This window comes from Spathaspora passalidarum, assembly GCF_000223485.1.
Source record: "Spathaspora passalidarum NRRL Y-27907 unplaced genomic scaffold SPAPAscaffold_2, whole genome shotgun sequence".
NCBI lineage: Eukaryota > Fungi > Ascomycota > Pichiomycetes > Serinales > Debaryomycetaceae > Spathaspora > Spathaspora passalidarum.
In genome coordinates this window covers 1737212-1752388 of record NW_006767426.1, presented here as the reverse complement: position 1 = coordinate 1752388, position 15177 = coordinate 1737212, and the positions used below count along the sequence as shown (strand labels likewise).

The 15177-nt window shown below is 38.7% G+C and overlaps 9 protein-coding genes across 9 annotated transcripts; 4 read left to right on the top strand and 5 right to left on the bottom strand. All coding sequences in view use genetic code 12, as the record gives it.

Moving 5' to 3' along the window:
• Nucleotides 1-213: 213 nt before the first annotated feature.
• Nucleotides 214-2431, top strand: PTC2 (type 2C protein phosphatase; the record flags this gene model as incomplete). Its single annotated transcript, XM_007373996.1, has 1 exon — nt 214-2431. One exon carries the CDS (start codon nt 541-543, stop codon nt 2044-2046), a length of 1506 nt encoding a protein of 501 aa, XP_007374058.1.
• A 214-nt stretch (nt 2432-2645) lies between these two features.
• Nucleotides 2646-6204, top strand: SAS3 (Sas3p; the record flags this gene model as incomplete). The annotated part of the gene is made up of 1 exon (XM_007373994.1): nt 2646-6204. The coding sequence occupies one exon, from the start codon at nt 2646-2648 to the stop codon at nt 4947-4949; it is 2304 nt and encodes a 767-aa protein (XP_007374056.1).
• SPAPADRAFT_59894 (3'-5'-exodeoxyribonuclease) lies at nt 4520-6200 on the bottom strand (the record flags this gene model as incomplete). Its single annotated transcript, XM_007373995.1, has 1 exon — nt 4520-6200. One exon carries the CDS (start codon nt 6167-6169, stop codon nt 4994-4996), a length of 1176 nt encoding a protein of 391 aa, XP_007374057.1.
• Nucleotides 6205-6268: 64 nt separating the features above from the next.
• SPAPADRAFT_59893 (aminoacyl-tRNA hydrolase) lies at nt 6269-7649 on the top strand (the record flags this gene model as incomplete). The annotated part of the gene is made up of 1 exon (XM_007373992.1): nt 6269-7649. One exon carries the CDS (start codon nt 7001-7003, stop codon nt 7607-7609), a length of 609 nt encoding a protein of 202 aa, XP_007374054.1.
• Nucleotides 6278-6898, top strand: SPAPADRAFT_133963 (uncharacterized protein; the record flags this gene model as incomplete). The annotated part of the gene is made up of 1 exon (XM_007373993.1): nt 6278-6898. The coding sequence occupies one exon, from the start codon at nt 6278-6280 to the stop codon at nt 6896-6898; it is 621 nt and encodes a 206-aa protein (XP_007374055.1).
• SPAPADRAFT_59892 (uncharacterized protein) lies at nt 7578-9117 on the bottom strand (the record flags this gene model as incomplete). Its single annotated transcript, XM_007373991.1, is given in 2 exon segments — nt 7578-8952; nt 8972-9117. 1 exon segment carries the CDS (start codon nt 8714-8716, stop codon nt 7649-7651), a length of 1068 nt encoding a protein of 355 aa, XP_007374053.1.
• A 40-nt stretch (nt 9118-9157) lies between these two features.
• SPAPADRAFT_59891 (SANT/Myb-like DNA-binding domain-containing protein) lies at nt 9158-9660 on the bottom strand (the record flags this gene model as incomplete). Its single annotated transcript, XM_007373990.1, has 1 exon — nt 9158-9660. A coding segment is annotated over one exon (359 nt), but the record flags the coding sequence as incomplete, so codon positions are not given.
• A 705-nt stretch (nt 9661-10365) lies between these two features.
• On the bottom strand, nt 10366-11971 carry TRP2 (anthranilate synthase; the record flags this gene model as incomplete). The annotated part of the gene is made up of 2 exons (XM_007373989.1): nt 10366-11907; nt 11969-11971. The coding sequence occupies 2 exons, from the start codon at nt 11969-11971 to the stop codon at nt 10366-10368; spliced, it is 1545 nt and encodes a 514-aa protein (XP_007374051.1).
• Nucleotides 11972-12126: 155 nt separating this feature from the next.
• Nucleotides 12127-15117, bottom strand: SPAPADRAFT_49509 (uncharacterized protein; the record flags this gene model as incomplete). The annotated part of the gene is made up of 1 exon (XM_007373988.1): nt 12127-15117. One exon carries the CDS (start codon nt 15115-15117, stop codon nt 12127-12129), a length of 2991 nt encoding a protein of 996 aa, XP_007374050.1.
• Nucleotides 15118-15177: the final 60 nt, after the last annotated feature.

Here is a 15177-nt window from a genome sequence, read left to right as displayed (position 1 = left end):
TATATAGAGTTGAGGAGTAAAGAGTCATAACCCTGGGCTTAATTTAATTCACGTGACATAAATTTCTTGTCCAGTGCGCCCCAACAAGCCAAAAAAAATTTTTTCTCTGGCAAAATATCAAATTTTAACTTACCACCACCACAAACAACACAGTGAACGAGGAAAAAACAAAAAAAAAAAAATTGGGCCCATAGTTAAGGAAGAACGTGAAACTATCATCGAAAGAACCAACACTATACATTAGTACAAAGGAATCCAGTCGACGTCAATCATCCATCTCAACCGTCGAATTTACAAACAACGAAAACATCACTCAACTGGTCATCTCAAGGAATACTAGGACACATTTTACCCAACCTATATTTCCTCCACAGTACTTTTACCTTGTTGTCTTAAACGCAGTTTAGAAAACACAGTAATTTACATATCTCAATCCAGTTTTATTTCCTTTATATCCAAGCCCAGTTTCACTCACGCGTTCTTGATATATTCGCACCTGCAACCTGTATAAAAAGCTTCCAATAAATTCACATATTAAAGATGGGTCAGATTCTTTCTCAACCAGTCACGGAAAAGCACTCTGAAGAGGGCCAAGATAAATATTTAGCCTACGGTTTATCCTGTATGCAAGGTTGGAGAATCAATATGGAAGATGCTCACGCCACCATTTTGAATTTATCCGCCTTATCCGCCAAATCACCTACTTCCAGTCCTAAGCCAGATGATGATTCTGCAGAAAGGCAACAAGAATCAAACGATGATTCTCCTCAAATTGCGTTTTTCGGGGTATACGACGGTCATGGTGGTGAAAAGGCTGCTATTTTCACCGGAGAACATTTGCATCACATTATCAAAGATACAGAAGCATATAAGCAAGGAGATTATGCCAATGCCTTGAAGCAAGGTTTCTTGGGTTGTGATCAAGCCATTTTACACGATTATCAAATGAGAGATGATGAAAGTGGATGTGCCGCCACTTCCGCTATTATAACCCCCGAATCGATCATTTGTGGTAATGCTGGTGATTCTAGAACTATTATGTCCATTAATGGGTTTGCCAAAGCATTATCTTATGATCATAAACCTTCCAATGAAGGCGAAAAGGCCCGTATTTGTGCTGCTGGTGGATATGTCGATATGGGTAGAGTTAACGGAAATTTAGCATTGTCCAGAGGAATTGGTGATTTTGATTTCAAGCGCAATGTTGATTTACCTGCAGAGGAACAAATTGTCACTTGTTATCCTGATGTTATACAACACCAAATCAATTTGGATCAAGATGAGTTCATTGTTTTGGCATGTGATGGTATTTGGGATTGTTTAAGTTCTCAAAAGTGTGTTGAATGTGTAAGGAGAGGTATTTATGAACGCAAGAGTTTAACCACCATTTCTGAAGAAATTATGGAATTATGTTGTGCTCCAACTTCGGATGGTTCTGGTATTGGATGTGACAACATGTCGATTGTTATTGTTGCTTTATTAGATTACACTAAGCAGGAAACCTTGGACCAATGGTACGACAAGATTATAAGTAGAATTGAAGCTGTTGAAAAAGATGCAAGTTTAGTTAACAAATACGGTTCAATTTCTCCTCCTTACAACGATTTGTACAAGGAAATGTATGGAGAATTCTACAATATTGGACAACAAGCTCAAAATGTTGGTGGTGGCCGTGGTGGAGGATTGGCTGGTATGGCCAATGGAAATTCCATTTTCGGAAGAGGTGGATATGATGAAGATGATAAAGATGACGAAGAAACCAGTGGAAGTTCAGCCGGTGCTGATTTGAACACTGGTGCTATTTCCTTGCAAAGATTATTGGCATCCAACACCATAACGAATGAGAATGGTGTGATATATTTGGACACTTCTTCAGCACAATCTTTATTAGCCCATTTCGGAGTCACTGAACCAGAACAAGATCTTGAAGAAAATGTTGACGAAGAAGAAGAAGAAGATGATGTTCATGAAAGGCATACCGAAGAAGAGGACATAGAGGAAGAAAAGCATGAAAAGATTGAGGAGATCAAAACGGATGAAGAGTAAAGGTTTAACTCAAGATTAAATTAGATTTTTCTTACCAAAGTTCCTTTTTGTTGTTCAAAATATACTTTTAGATTTTCAGTTCATTTCGTTGCAAATTCATCAAAGATTTCCACTCGCCCTCCCCCCTCCCGTTTACCAATGTTGATGAGTTTTCCAATAGCTTGTGTAAATAAATGAGTCAACTGTTTTGCATGGGTCTGTCGGTTTCTAGATGGTTATCACTTGTAGATACCACGACTGTTGAACAAACCATTTCCATCCACAACTTTTCTTTGCATACCCGTTGAATGTTAATTCTTGTTAGGTTTTAATGATTTTTCTTTGTAAGCTTTCGTTTCCCATTTTTTTTTGTTATTCATATTATAGTAAATATACTCGAGATTCTAAATTTAGCTTATTGTAGTTTTTTTTAGCGTGCATGTCGCGACATTGAAATTTGACATGTCACAAAAGCGTGATAAATTTTTTCGATTGTATGTGAATCAACAGACTCATAATCAAAACAGCAACAAATTACTACCATCAATTCAACCATCCGCAAAAAAACTTTGCGAGTTGCACGCACAGACATTATAGAGCAGTGAAAATAGACACACGACATGGTGCTGCATCTATTGAGTCTGCTCAAAATTACCAACAATCATGTCTACTCCAATATAACTCCAGTGGACTTGGATAAACGGAGTTATCGTGAACGAGCAGTCAATGACTATTCGTTAAAGCATATGATAGACGCCACTCGGCAATATAATGGCAGCGACAATAGTAATCATAGAGTACGACATTCTTCCAGGAGCCCAGTGCGGCAGATTCAGGATGCAAACCACTTTTGGGTTACTATTAAGTTGAAAAGTAGAAAGAAGAAACAAGCTAGACCACGATCACAGGAGAAACAGACGCAAGAACAAGAACTTAACGGAATGGAAGAAATCCAGTTGCCGTACCAAGGTATACTACGATATCCTGATTGTATTATAAACGGTACTGACCCAACTCGAGAAGACCGGGTTAAGTTTGAGAGGTATCTAGAAGAAGGAACCATACTCCGAACAAAAGTCACCACAAGAGCGCCATCAGAAATAGAAAGCAACGAAGAATCAACACCTGCACCGGTATCTGCCGTGACTTTCCGATCCAAGATCAACCGAATCATGTTTCGTGATTATGAAATAGATACGTGGTATACTGCGCCATACCCAGAGGAGTTTTCCCAATCGGAAGTGCTTTACATCTGCGAATACTGTTTGAAGTATATGAATTCACCTATGTCTTATTCTAGACACCAATTGAAAAACTGCAACTTTTCAAACCATCATCCACCAGGGTTGGAAATATATCGAGACCTAAGCACAAACATTGCAATTTGGGAAGTCGACGGACGGAAAAATATCAACTATTGCCAAAATTTATGTTTGTTAGCTAAGTTATTTCTTAATTCGAAGACGTTGTATTATGATGTGGAGCCATTCAATTTCTACGTCCTTACGGAAATCGACGAGGTGAATCCTAGTAAATATCATTTTGTGGGGTATTTCTCAAAGGAAAAATTGAATAATTCTGATTATAACGTTTCTTGTATTTTGACGCTACCCATTTATCAAAGAAAAGGGTATGGGAATTTGCTTATCGATTTCAGTTATCTATTAAGTAGGAATGAGTTTAAGTATGGTACTCCCGAGAAACCATTGAGTGATTTAGGATTATTGAGTTACAGAAATTATTGGAGAATTACAACTGCTCAAAAGTTGAAGGAATTGTATATGAAATATCTTGCGGCACAGACTGAGAATACCCAAATTGAGGGGGAAGCCAACAGCACTGAAGCAAGGACGAAGAACAACCCAACTGATGTTTCGATAACAATTGAAACACTTTGTAAACTCACTGGAATGACCCCATCAGACGTGATTGTCGGTCTCGAGCAGTTAAATTCATTGTACAAGAACCCAACCACTAACAAGTATGCTATTGTATTAAACCTTAATCGAATCAACTATGAAATAAATAAATGGGAAGCGAAAGGGTATACCAAACTAGATTATGATAAATTATTATGGAAACCTATGCTTTTCGGCCCAAGTGGTGGTATAAACTCGGCACCGGCATTATTACCTCCACCTTCTTCAACATCACCAAAGCCTAATCAGGTGGTGACACATAATAGCATTTCATTACTTTCGAACTTTTTGAAAGATGATATAAATAATCCATACACGTTTGAAGAGGAAGGATATAAGGAGATTGAACTTTACCAGGACATGAACAAGGATAATAGGGATAAAACTGAGGATTCTCTTGATGAGTACGTTGTTTGTTATCCTGGTATTGTACATAAGCGGAAGAATGTAATTTCCAAACTTAATGAAGTAAGGGAAGGTGGTGAAGAAGTGGCTGAGGAAAATTATGAGGAATTGTTTGCTGATATCGATGCTGAGTCAGTAGATGACGAAGAGCCTGATTTCGAAGAGTATGACGAGGATGAAGAGGAAGAAGAGGTAGAAGAAGAGGTAGAAGCAGAGGTAGAGGAGGAGGAGGAGGAGGAGGATGAGGATGTAGTCATAAATAAGCCACGGCCAAGTTCTAGACCAAGCAGACTTATCAAAGTAACAGAGGAACCAGAAGATGAATATGAAGATGAATTTGATTCAGAATCTGACGGGTTTAGTGAGCTTAAATATCGCCTACCTCCTAGAAAGAGAAAGACAGTCAGTGTTCTATTACCACCTCCAGGACAAAGAAAAAGAGGTAGACCTAGAGGAACGTTCAAAATCTCCAAGCCACCACCACCAGTAAAGCAACCATCGCTGGAACTGGAATTACCTGAACGGAGATTGAGAAGAGTGGCAACGCCAGACGTTGACAATTCATCACCTCCCAGAAGATCAACAAGACACAGGCACTAGAATATATAGAAAAAGTCTATGTAATTATGTATTATATTGTAATATTACCCCGTTTTAAACAATTTACAAGAATTTTCAAAGATTAAATCTATAAAGCTTTCAATCTCCTTCTCTTGTTTGATACCGTGGATAGTACAAAGAATCTCAGCAACATGTCCAACATTAACTGGTTCATTACGGGATACAATCATTGGATGAGCATACATGCCTACTTTAGTATCTATGTCAGCATTAGGTAAGTTTTCTAATGAACTTTGCACAAACTGTCTGTGTTTAGCATAATGCTCTTTCTTTATGGCTGGGAAGGGTAAGTTTTCCGCAAGTTTAAACATTGGGCCACCATTCTTTTTGGACTTTTTAGAATCTTGAACTTCTTGTGGTTCTTCTGGTACCGTGGTTTTGATATCTGGATAGAACTTGTTTGGATATGATGAGATGTACTTATATGAAGCATGGCTCTTTCTAATTTCACACCACGGAGCATCTGTTTCAATGAGCAATCTATCAATTGGGATCTTGGATGCAACTTGAACATTCTCTTCTGTCTTTAATGAACATCCATTTATTCCAATATAGAATCCCAAACCTAAGAGCTTATTTAATTCTTCTTCAGTACCTGTAAATGAATGCACAACACCGTTACCTTTTCTTATCGAACCAGCCTCTATGAATGGCTTGATTATAGACACAAAATCATCACAGGCATCACGCATGTGGAGAAACAAGGGTAAATCCAAATGTTTCAATTGTGCATGAACTTCAAGTTGCTTCTTGAACATCTCACATTGTTGAACTTTGTTAGAATAGTGCAATCTGTCGTAATCTAATCCAATTTCTCCAAACGCCTTGACATGTCCTAACTTGTGTCCTTCTTCTGCTATATTTTTCAACCTTGTTAATTTTTCATCCACATCATCACGTAAAGTGTTTGTATATTCGTCATTATCCTTGATGTAGAATTCCTCAGCAACAGTACATGGGTGCACACCGGCAGTAGAGTCAAAATTGTTGGCATATTTCTCGCACAAGGTGAAATGGTTTTGACTTTCTTGGATATTGGAAGCTGTGATCAACATTTTATCCACATTGAACAAATGTGCTCGATCAATCACTTGATTTATATCACATGGATGTTTTGAATGGCCATTGTACGTCCCTTGGAACATCCCATCAGAGAAATTGACACCGATGTCGTAATATCTTGGTCTCCATGTTGACATTTTTCTACAGAACGCTAAACCTCGTTTGAACATACAGAGAGTCCGTTAACTGAAAAATTTACATTCACTTTTTTTTTCTTCTTTACTATTCCTTTTAATTGCAACAGTATGAACAACGACGAATTGGAACGGATTCTTTCCTTAGAAGAGTCTGCACTTAATAGAACTGCTGAGATAGAACGTGTCCTCAATTGTAATGAATTCGACTACTTTGATATTCTTCAGTTGAACCCGTTGAGTACAGCTGATGATCTTGGTCTGATTATCAAGCGAGTCTATCGTAAGAAATCATTGCTTATACATCCAGATAAGACTGATCATCCTCGTGCATCTGATGCATTTGATAGATTAAAAAAAGCAGAGAAGGTGCTTTCTTGTGCTAATGAACAAGAGGAGGAGTTCAAGGAAAAGAATCGATTGATTGCAATCTATCACAGTGTGACTAGCGAAGGAAAAGACTATGATTTAGACAAAGTCAAGAAACAAGTGGCGGAGATCTTGCAGGATGAAATCAACGAACAGGAGTTGCAAGTATTATATCAACAAACTGCAAAGCAAAGAAAACATGAACAGGAGCAGAAATTAAGACAAGAACGGGAATTGAAGAAACAATTGGAAAGCAAATGGGAAGACGAACGTGACGTTCGTGTCAAGAACTGGAGAGACTACTCGTTCAAGATCGACAAGAAGAAAAAGAAAAAGACTGGAAAGCCAAAGGTTCTCGTATGACAGACATTTAACAATTATGTCTGATTACATTTTGTCTGACAACCACTAGAAAAAAAAATCAATACTGAAAATTTTGTATACAACGATCATGTAACTCCCCCAATGACTTCCAATTCAAACTTGCAAATCTTGTCCGTGGGTATTGTCTCATTTCTTACCGGTTACTATGTAAGCCAATACTTGAAATGCTCTAATAGACGCAAACTCAAACAGAAGAAACCACCGATTGCTCCAGGATCATCCTCATCAGACGCCTCCACTGAGTCATCTTACGAATCTGATTCCGATGAGTCAGACGACGGAATCGACGTGGATTCCACTGATTTAAACACTGTCCCAGGCGAAGTCCGCATGACTCTCATAGTCCGTCAAGATCTTAAAATGGGTAAAGGTAAAGCTGCTGCCCAATGTCTGCATGCCACTCTTGCGCTTTACAAGAAAATCACAAATCCAAATTCTCCAGCATATAACCCAGAAATGGTTAGACGATGGGAATATGGCAATGGACAGGCTAAAATCACATTGCAAGTTCCTGACCAAGAAGGAATGGATATGTTGTATGCTCAAGCTATAAGCCTCGGTATCAATGCTTATATTGTTCACGATGCCGGGAGAACACAAATTGCTGCCGGAAGTGCTACGGTATTAGGGTTGGGACCTGCACCAAAACTGATTATAGATCAAATTACTCTGGAATTGAAATTGTATTAAAAAATTATAGATTTTAATATATACACACTTCATTTTTTTTTACAAACGTTTTCTGATTGTTTCTCTAACCGAAAGTGGGTTGACCGCCGAGCTAGCTCTACGCTTCCTCTTTCTTACACTCAAAACGTCATTATTATCATCGTCATCGTCGTCATCATCTTCATCGTCACTGAGACCACCAATAACATCATCGTCATCATCATCATAGAAATCAATGCCAGCTCTTCTTGGATCACTGGATGTGGCTGATCTATGTGCTCCATTTCTTAATTTTTCCAAATGATCAATTCGAGCCCATATTTCACCTTCAGTTCTTTGCGGTAATAAGATCAGTAATTCTGCAAATGACAATTCTCTGTTTCTTCTATTGATTAACAATTCATCCTCTTCCATGGTCCAGGGAATCTCTAACGGTGGTGGGTTAGGTGTAGCCGATTTACCCTTGGAGTCGCCGCTAGTCTTTGTCGTTGTACGATGGTTATGGTGGATAGTCTTTATCTTTTTCTTGTTCAATTTCTTATTATGGTCATCCAACTTGTCCTTGTCAATCTTCAATGGCTCCTCCTTGTCAGCATTATACGGTATCACCACTGATCCAGAACGAGAATAGTATCCCAGATTGGCACTAACAATGCTGCTGTTGCGCAAACTGGAAACATTGTTCTGTTGAATGCCAGAGTTTGCTCCAGGAGCCCCCGAAGGTGCACTCAAACTGGGGTTTCTCGACAATGGACCACTTATACTGCCACCAGTACTACCAAACAACACCGGCATATGCGCCAAGGCATTGTTTGTAGTTTGATGATGAGGGATATTCATGGATTTAGAAGGAAGCGAACTGACGGAAACACGAGCTAAGGAAGATATTGAAGTCCGATCATCTCTTATTGTTTGAATGATGGAGTTGTTTCGGAATGACATGGTGGGTAAACCCGTGGAATTACTGGGGACCAGGATGGGTGGGATGCCTGAGATTGAGCCTGAACGTGATAGACTAGCCGTGCTGGAAATACTTGTTCTTGGAGGATGGGGTTGCACAAGGGGCGAGCCCTGAGATATAGAATTTCTTGGCGTGAGAGATGAAGGTGTACCTTGCGGAAGATTCATGGTTGGATCAACACTATCTGGATAGTATCCACCTGTTTGGTTTTCCAATGGGGTAGATGAAGATGTGTCTGAATTAGGAGATTGTGGTTGTTGCTGCTGATGTTGTTGATGTTGATGTTGCTGCTGCTGCTGTTGTTGTTGTTGTGGTGTTGGTGGAAGACCTCCATTTATGTTGGGTGACGTAATACTCAAACCTCTTGGAGTTGAAGGATTGGTATTGACCATTGGACTTGAGATGTATGAAGGAGAATTGGACAATGCATTTAATCCAGCTAATGCATTGGATATATTATTATCAAACCCCTGGAATGTCGGTTGAGGAAGTGGCGAGTATGCTGAAGTGAATGTCGAGGTGGATTCCACCTTAACCTTAGGGTTTGTTGTTGGCTGTTTCTTCTTTTTGTTGGCAGCAGCAGTAGCAGCAGCAGCAATCATTGCTTTGGTGTTGATTTGATTACCCAAAGCAGCAGCTGACTTGGGAGGGTTTTTCAAGTTCCCAGACTTTAATCGTCTCCATCGAAATTGACAAGCGTTAGGGGTACGATTGGTGAAATGACTGGCAATCTCTTTCCATCCTAGTTTCTGGGTGTCTTTGAGATGCATAAGTAGAATGTCATCTTCGGCGTCCCACGATGTCGGTGTCCGGGAATAATTCTTGGGCGGTGATGCTGACGTTGCTGCCTGGGCAGTGGATTGTTTTGGTGATGTTAGATTATCTTGCTGTTCCATTGCTGCTATTGGAAGCGGTAAAGACCCTGTTGTTGGAGAAGTGGATGTCGACGTTGACTCGTGAGGGTTGTTTTCTGAATTCATTTGGTGGTGGTGGTTACAAGTAGTAGTTGCTGGCTCTGGTGGTAGTAAGTAGTAGCAGTAGTAGTAATTCAGTAGTATACAGTGTTGTAGTAATATCTATCAATCGCTTTATTCAATTAGACACCTTCACACCTTTCATATAAACTGTCCGTAATATAAATTACAAAATAAAATGGATACTAATAAAAAATATTAATTTAGTGTAGCTTTTTACTGTGAGATCAAAAAAAAACCTCCAGTGTCTGTCTGTCTGTCGTTTTTTTGTCAAGATGATCATCAAAATTAATTCCCTCTCTCTCACTTTCTCACCAAGAAATTGCGGGATAACCCAAATTAGTTAAAATAAATTCAGCCAGAAAAGAAAAAATACTCGACATTAATTTTTTTATTTTTTATGTGCCAGTTAATTAAATTTTGTGTCGTTCGATTTATATTGCAAGGTTAAATTTACGCTTATAATTTATGGTTTGACAAAGACGTAACTTTTAGATGTAACCAAATGTTGTAACCCTGTACGTCCAATCAGCAGATTTGAAAATGAGAAGATATGTCAGCGCCAGATTTGATTTATAAGCAGTCTGTCAAAATATTACTGGTTATTAGCCAATTTAGTTTTTGAGGCCGTGCACGTGACCAACAATTTCTGTCAACCACCACATTTTCGAAACAATAGGGACGGTGTATGTTACCTATTAGTTGTAACACAGTAATGCCTCTTGTCTTATCTTTTACGGCACCACACTAAAATGGGCAAATATTCGCTATTAATATCACAATATCAAACCGCCTGGTAGCATTATATATATATATATATTCTAGTAATATTTACACACTGTTTACTCTATTTGACCAACTTTTTCTGCCCAAATGTTTTCAGCTTCAACAATTGTATTGTTGTTGGCCCTCATTTTGTTCATGGTTTCCATGTATTCGTCATATTCGTTACTATCGAAAACAATACCACCACCAGCTTGTAAATATGCTACACCGTCTTTGTACACCATAGTTCTTAAGGCAATACAAGTGTCCATGGTCTTACCATCATACCCCCAATGACCAACAGCACCGGCGTAAACACCACGCTTTTCCTTCTCTAATTCAGCAATTAACTCCATAGCTTTAACCTTTGGAGCACCACTTGTGGTCCCAGCAGGGAAAATCGATCTAAATGCATCAAATCTAGTTTGATCGTCTCTCAAGGTCCCACTAACTTCAGAAACCAAGTGCATGACATGGGAGAATCTCTGAATGGTTAAAAGCTTGTCAACTTTGTTACTGGTGGGTGTACATACACGGTTAATATCGTTACGAGCAAGATCAACAAGCATAATGTGTTCGGCACGATCCTTCAAACTGGCACGCAAGATTTCGGCGTTAGCTTCGTCTTCTTCGTTAGTCTTACCTCTTGGCATGGTACCAGCAATTGGATGGGTCACTACTCTACCGTGACTATCTGACTGGACTAATAATTCTGGCGAGGCACCAATGATTTGGAAATCAACTAAATCAATGTAGAACAAGTATGGGGATGGGTTGACGGTACGCAAATGACGGTAGATGTTGAATGGGTGTAAGGAAGTAGGACGTGCAATTCTTTGCGATGGAACGGCTTGAATAATGTCTCCCTTTAAGATATGGTCCTTTAGAGTAGTAACGTGTTGTTCGTAACCTTGTTGACCAATGTTGGATGTGAAATTTTGGTTCATTTTGATAGGTCCTTGAACTGGGTTGTATTGTTCTGGAGAAACATCAGCCAATAATGTTTGTTCAACTTGTTCAATTTGTGCTACGGCTTGTTTATAATTTTCTTCCAAGTTAGAGTCACCATCCACCCTAACGTTATATATGATTTGGAATCTTTGGAAAACGTGGTCGAAAGCAATAACCAAATCACACAACATCAATACAGCTTCTGGCAATTGTAATACATCTTCTAATGGTCTTCTTGTCTTTGGTTCGAAATATTTGATACAGTCATAGGAAATGTAACCAGTTGCACCACCACTGAATTTAGGTAATCCTGGTAAACTAGCTTGTCTGAATCCATCCAACTCTTTTTCTAATACAGTTATAGGATCAACATTGCAGAACTCACTAGAATACTTACTAGCGTCATCACCAGTCTTGATGATCTTGGTTGGGTTGATCCCAATAAAAGTATATCTGTCGACGGTGTCACCTTTAATTGATGATTCAAAAAGGAAAGAAGGTGAACGCTTTGGATCGTTCAACTTAGCTAATTTCAAGTAAGCCTGATGGGTACTGATGTCGTTATATGCGACATATTTGTAGATTGGGTAAAGATTTGGAGCAGGAGTTTCGGTATTGGAAGCAATGATTTTGGTCAATGCTTCAATTGAAGGTTGCACTTGAGCGGGCTGCCATATGTGTTAGTATACGCTTATTATATACTATGGATAGCTATTTGAATGTACTTACCATTGTTGTTGGTGTCTAATAGCTAGTTGCTGCTTCTTGTTACTGGTATGAGTCAGTGAAAATTTTTAGAAATTTATTTTCCTGATTGAAAAAAAGCTGCGACTGACAAAAAAAAAAAAAAACTAAAATAAATAAAATGTAAATTTCTATGTACAAATTCATAACTTATCATCAATAACCAACTTCTTGTCTTTAAGCAAACAAGCACCTCCTACTGGGTCCATCCATACTACTTGGTTACACAGTATTGGCATACCTACATATTGGTTAGGCACATCCGTCAATACATCCACTTCAATATCCAATTCTACGCAATATCCCTTCGACAATATCACCCCTGGCATCATACTCACACCTACTTTGGTAATCATACATTCAAACTCTTGCACTTTTCTCACATCCTGCTGTAGACATCTCAAAGTCCAATACTTTTTAATAGTCTGCATGACATACTTGGAATCATTATCTCCATTGATAATATTCTCAATTTGCCCAGCAAGTACCCTTTCCGGAAATGCACCGTTAGTCTCGTACCCTAGTCTTCTAAGATTAGAAAACTTCTCATTGACAGCAATAAGCGATGCACCTCGACGTATCGCTGCTCTTTGGAACGTATACTGTAATGACATCAATATTTGAAGTTGATTCACAACGGCTTCTCCCTTGCTATACACATCGACAATATTAGCCCATCCGTTGTCTAGTCCAAGCACAATATTCTCTTTATCTTCCACATCTCTAAATGTGATACTCTCAGGAGCAAGGAATGATTTACTGACCAACACGTTCTGTGGAGTCATGTATCCCTTGGAGTTCTTGGAATAAAGCATGTACGAATACGAAGTTGCGTCGTACGATTTTTGAAGAACAGTACGATGAGGAACAATCACTTTGTCTTCAGGAAAGTCGCCAGTGTTGAGATGTTGAGCCCGACGTAAAATTGGGATGTTCTTGTCAATGCAATACTCGGAAACAAGTGTACCTACCAATACGCGTAGCTCATTGATGAGAAAATGCGATTCATGTGTATTGGGCCAGTGGTTAGTGACTTTATATGCGGTAACTGAAGTATCTTTCTTTACTTGCTCCGCAGATTCTTCCTCTAACATAAAGCTGAAATCATTCTTCACAGTAGTCACTAATCCATGTGACAAATTGGAAGAATCTATGCTTGACGGAGTTTGCAATGGATCAGGAGGTGATGCATTATGAATACTTCTTCGCTTAAAGAATCTTTGCATGATGCTGTAAATCCCTCGAATAGTCTCTTGATCATTTAAAGTCAAGTTACTCGTCCGTTCTGAAGTTCCTTCAAGCCAACTAACCACATCAGGAGCAATCCTCACCCCTGCCAAACATTTCTCCAATTCTTTATCATCCAATTTCTTGATATTGCAAGATAGAATATTATCCATTCTAACAGAAACCAACAGTTGTAAATCCTGAAATGGGTCATCTGCCAAGGGGTTATACTTGAATGACACCGTCATACATGTAGAAAAATTACTAGTTTCAACATTTTTTGCCGTTTTATCGTGCCAACTAGGAAATCCCTTGTTGGGAAAAAGTGGGAACCAGTGCTGATTGTTAATTAAATGATCCATCCCGGAAACAAAACCATATTCAGGATGAAAAGCTTTCCGCATGGGTTTACTTGTAGGTGAATGAAACGTGATCGGATCAGGAATGTGAATCCGGAGGATATGCTCGTCTCGTAGGATTTTCTCAAGGGATACACCAATTGTAGGAGTTTGAGAATTGGAAGGATAATTAAGATTGAGTCCATAGACAACTAGATCTCGGCTAAATCCCTTCCCACGTAAATGTCTGAAATTGTCAGATCCAAGCACTTCATGCACTTCTTTGCTTTTGTTAACTTCACCTAGTATACCCAGTTCGACTAAAACATCAGATGCTTGACCATGTTTAAATATTTTCAATTCTTCAAGTATATTATAGATATCACTAGCAGTTTCCACGTTTTTGAATAGATCCAATTTCTTTATTTCTGTAAGAAGCGTATCATGAGGGTATATCACCATGAACTTTAACATTTCAATAACATGCGCAAAATGACGATGGGTAGAGGTTGACAATGCAGCATTTAACTTATCTCCCTCGACTGCCAATTTGCTCGTTTGATGCTTATAAAAGGAGCTAAATTCGTGGTTTAAATTATGAAATCCATTTTCAGTTTTCATATCGTCAAGAAATTTCGATATGGCAATCCAGTTATCTTCAGTATTAACCAAATAAATTGGTCTGGAAACATAATTATTTGAATGCTCTTCATTGAAAATGTTTGATCCTTTATTAGCAGGAATATACTTTGGTACTATCCATCGACAAGAATTCACCAAGTTCAAATGAAGGCCCATAAACAAGGCACACTGATTCCACCGGGATTCCTTAATCACGTCAATCATATGTTCTGGAAACTGAGTAGCGTCGATCAAATGTGCAAACGACAAAGCACGGATCCGGCTAGTTGCAAATTGAAAGAATAACCTATCCAACTTGTCTTCAAACAATTTCTTCATTATGTGACTGTCATGGATGAACTTGTGCATTGCCAGTATAACATAAAGTCGATCATCTATATCAGTATGCATTATGTTCTCGTATATTGTTTCAAAATCACCATAGATCAAACTATGACAATGGAAATTGACATCCATGGGCGATATTTGAACCACTTCATTATCGGGCATAAGCACAACAAGTCTATTCAAACTTTCATCAAATCGAGCCTGAGATTCTCGTATTACGACACCGAACTTTACTTCCAATGTGGTAGGGTGTATGAATTCAACAACTGATCCAGGCACAGGAACAGAATTCAAATTCCGATCAAGAATCACCCCAAAATCTTCAGCCGGCGTACTGTTTATTTCCACATCATCCATATCTTCAAATTCTAAATCTCTGTAGTAATAATTAGGATTCTTGAACGTCAATGCATTTCTATAGTACTGAGAGTACTGTTCTTGTAGCTTGGATCCATTGATACCTGGATGTTGATCTACATTCGGGGTGAAAAGAAACGGCAGCCGTTCATCTGATCTGGTGGATATAAAACGAATATAAACATTCGGTCGTATTCGACGTTTTCCTATCACTTGTGTCACCCTCAACACCTTCGCTATCATGTCAATGTGGTCTATAAAGAAGATTTGGTTGTAAGAAATTTTGCAAACAAGATTCTCTGA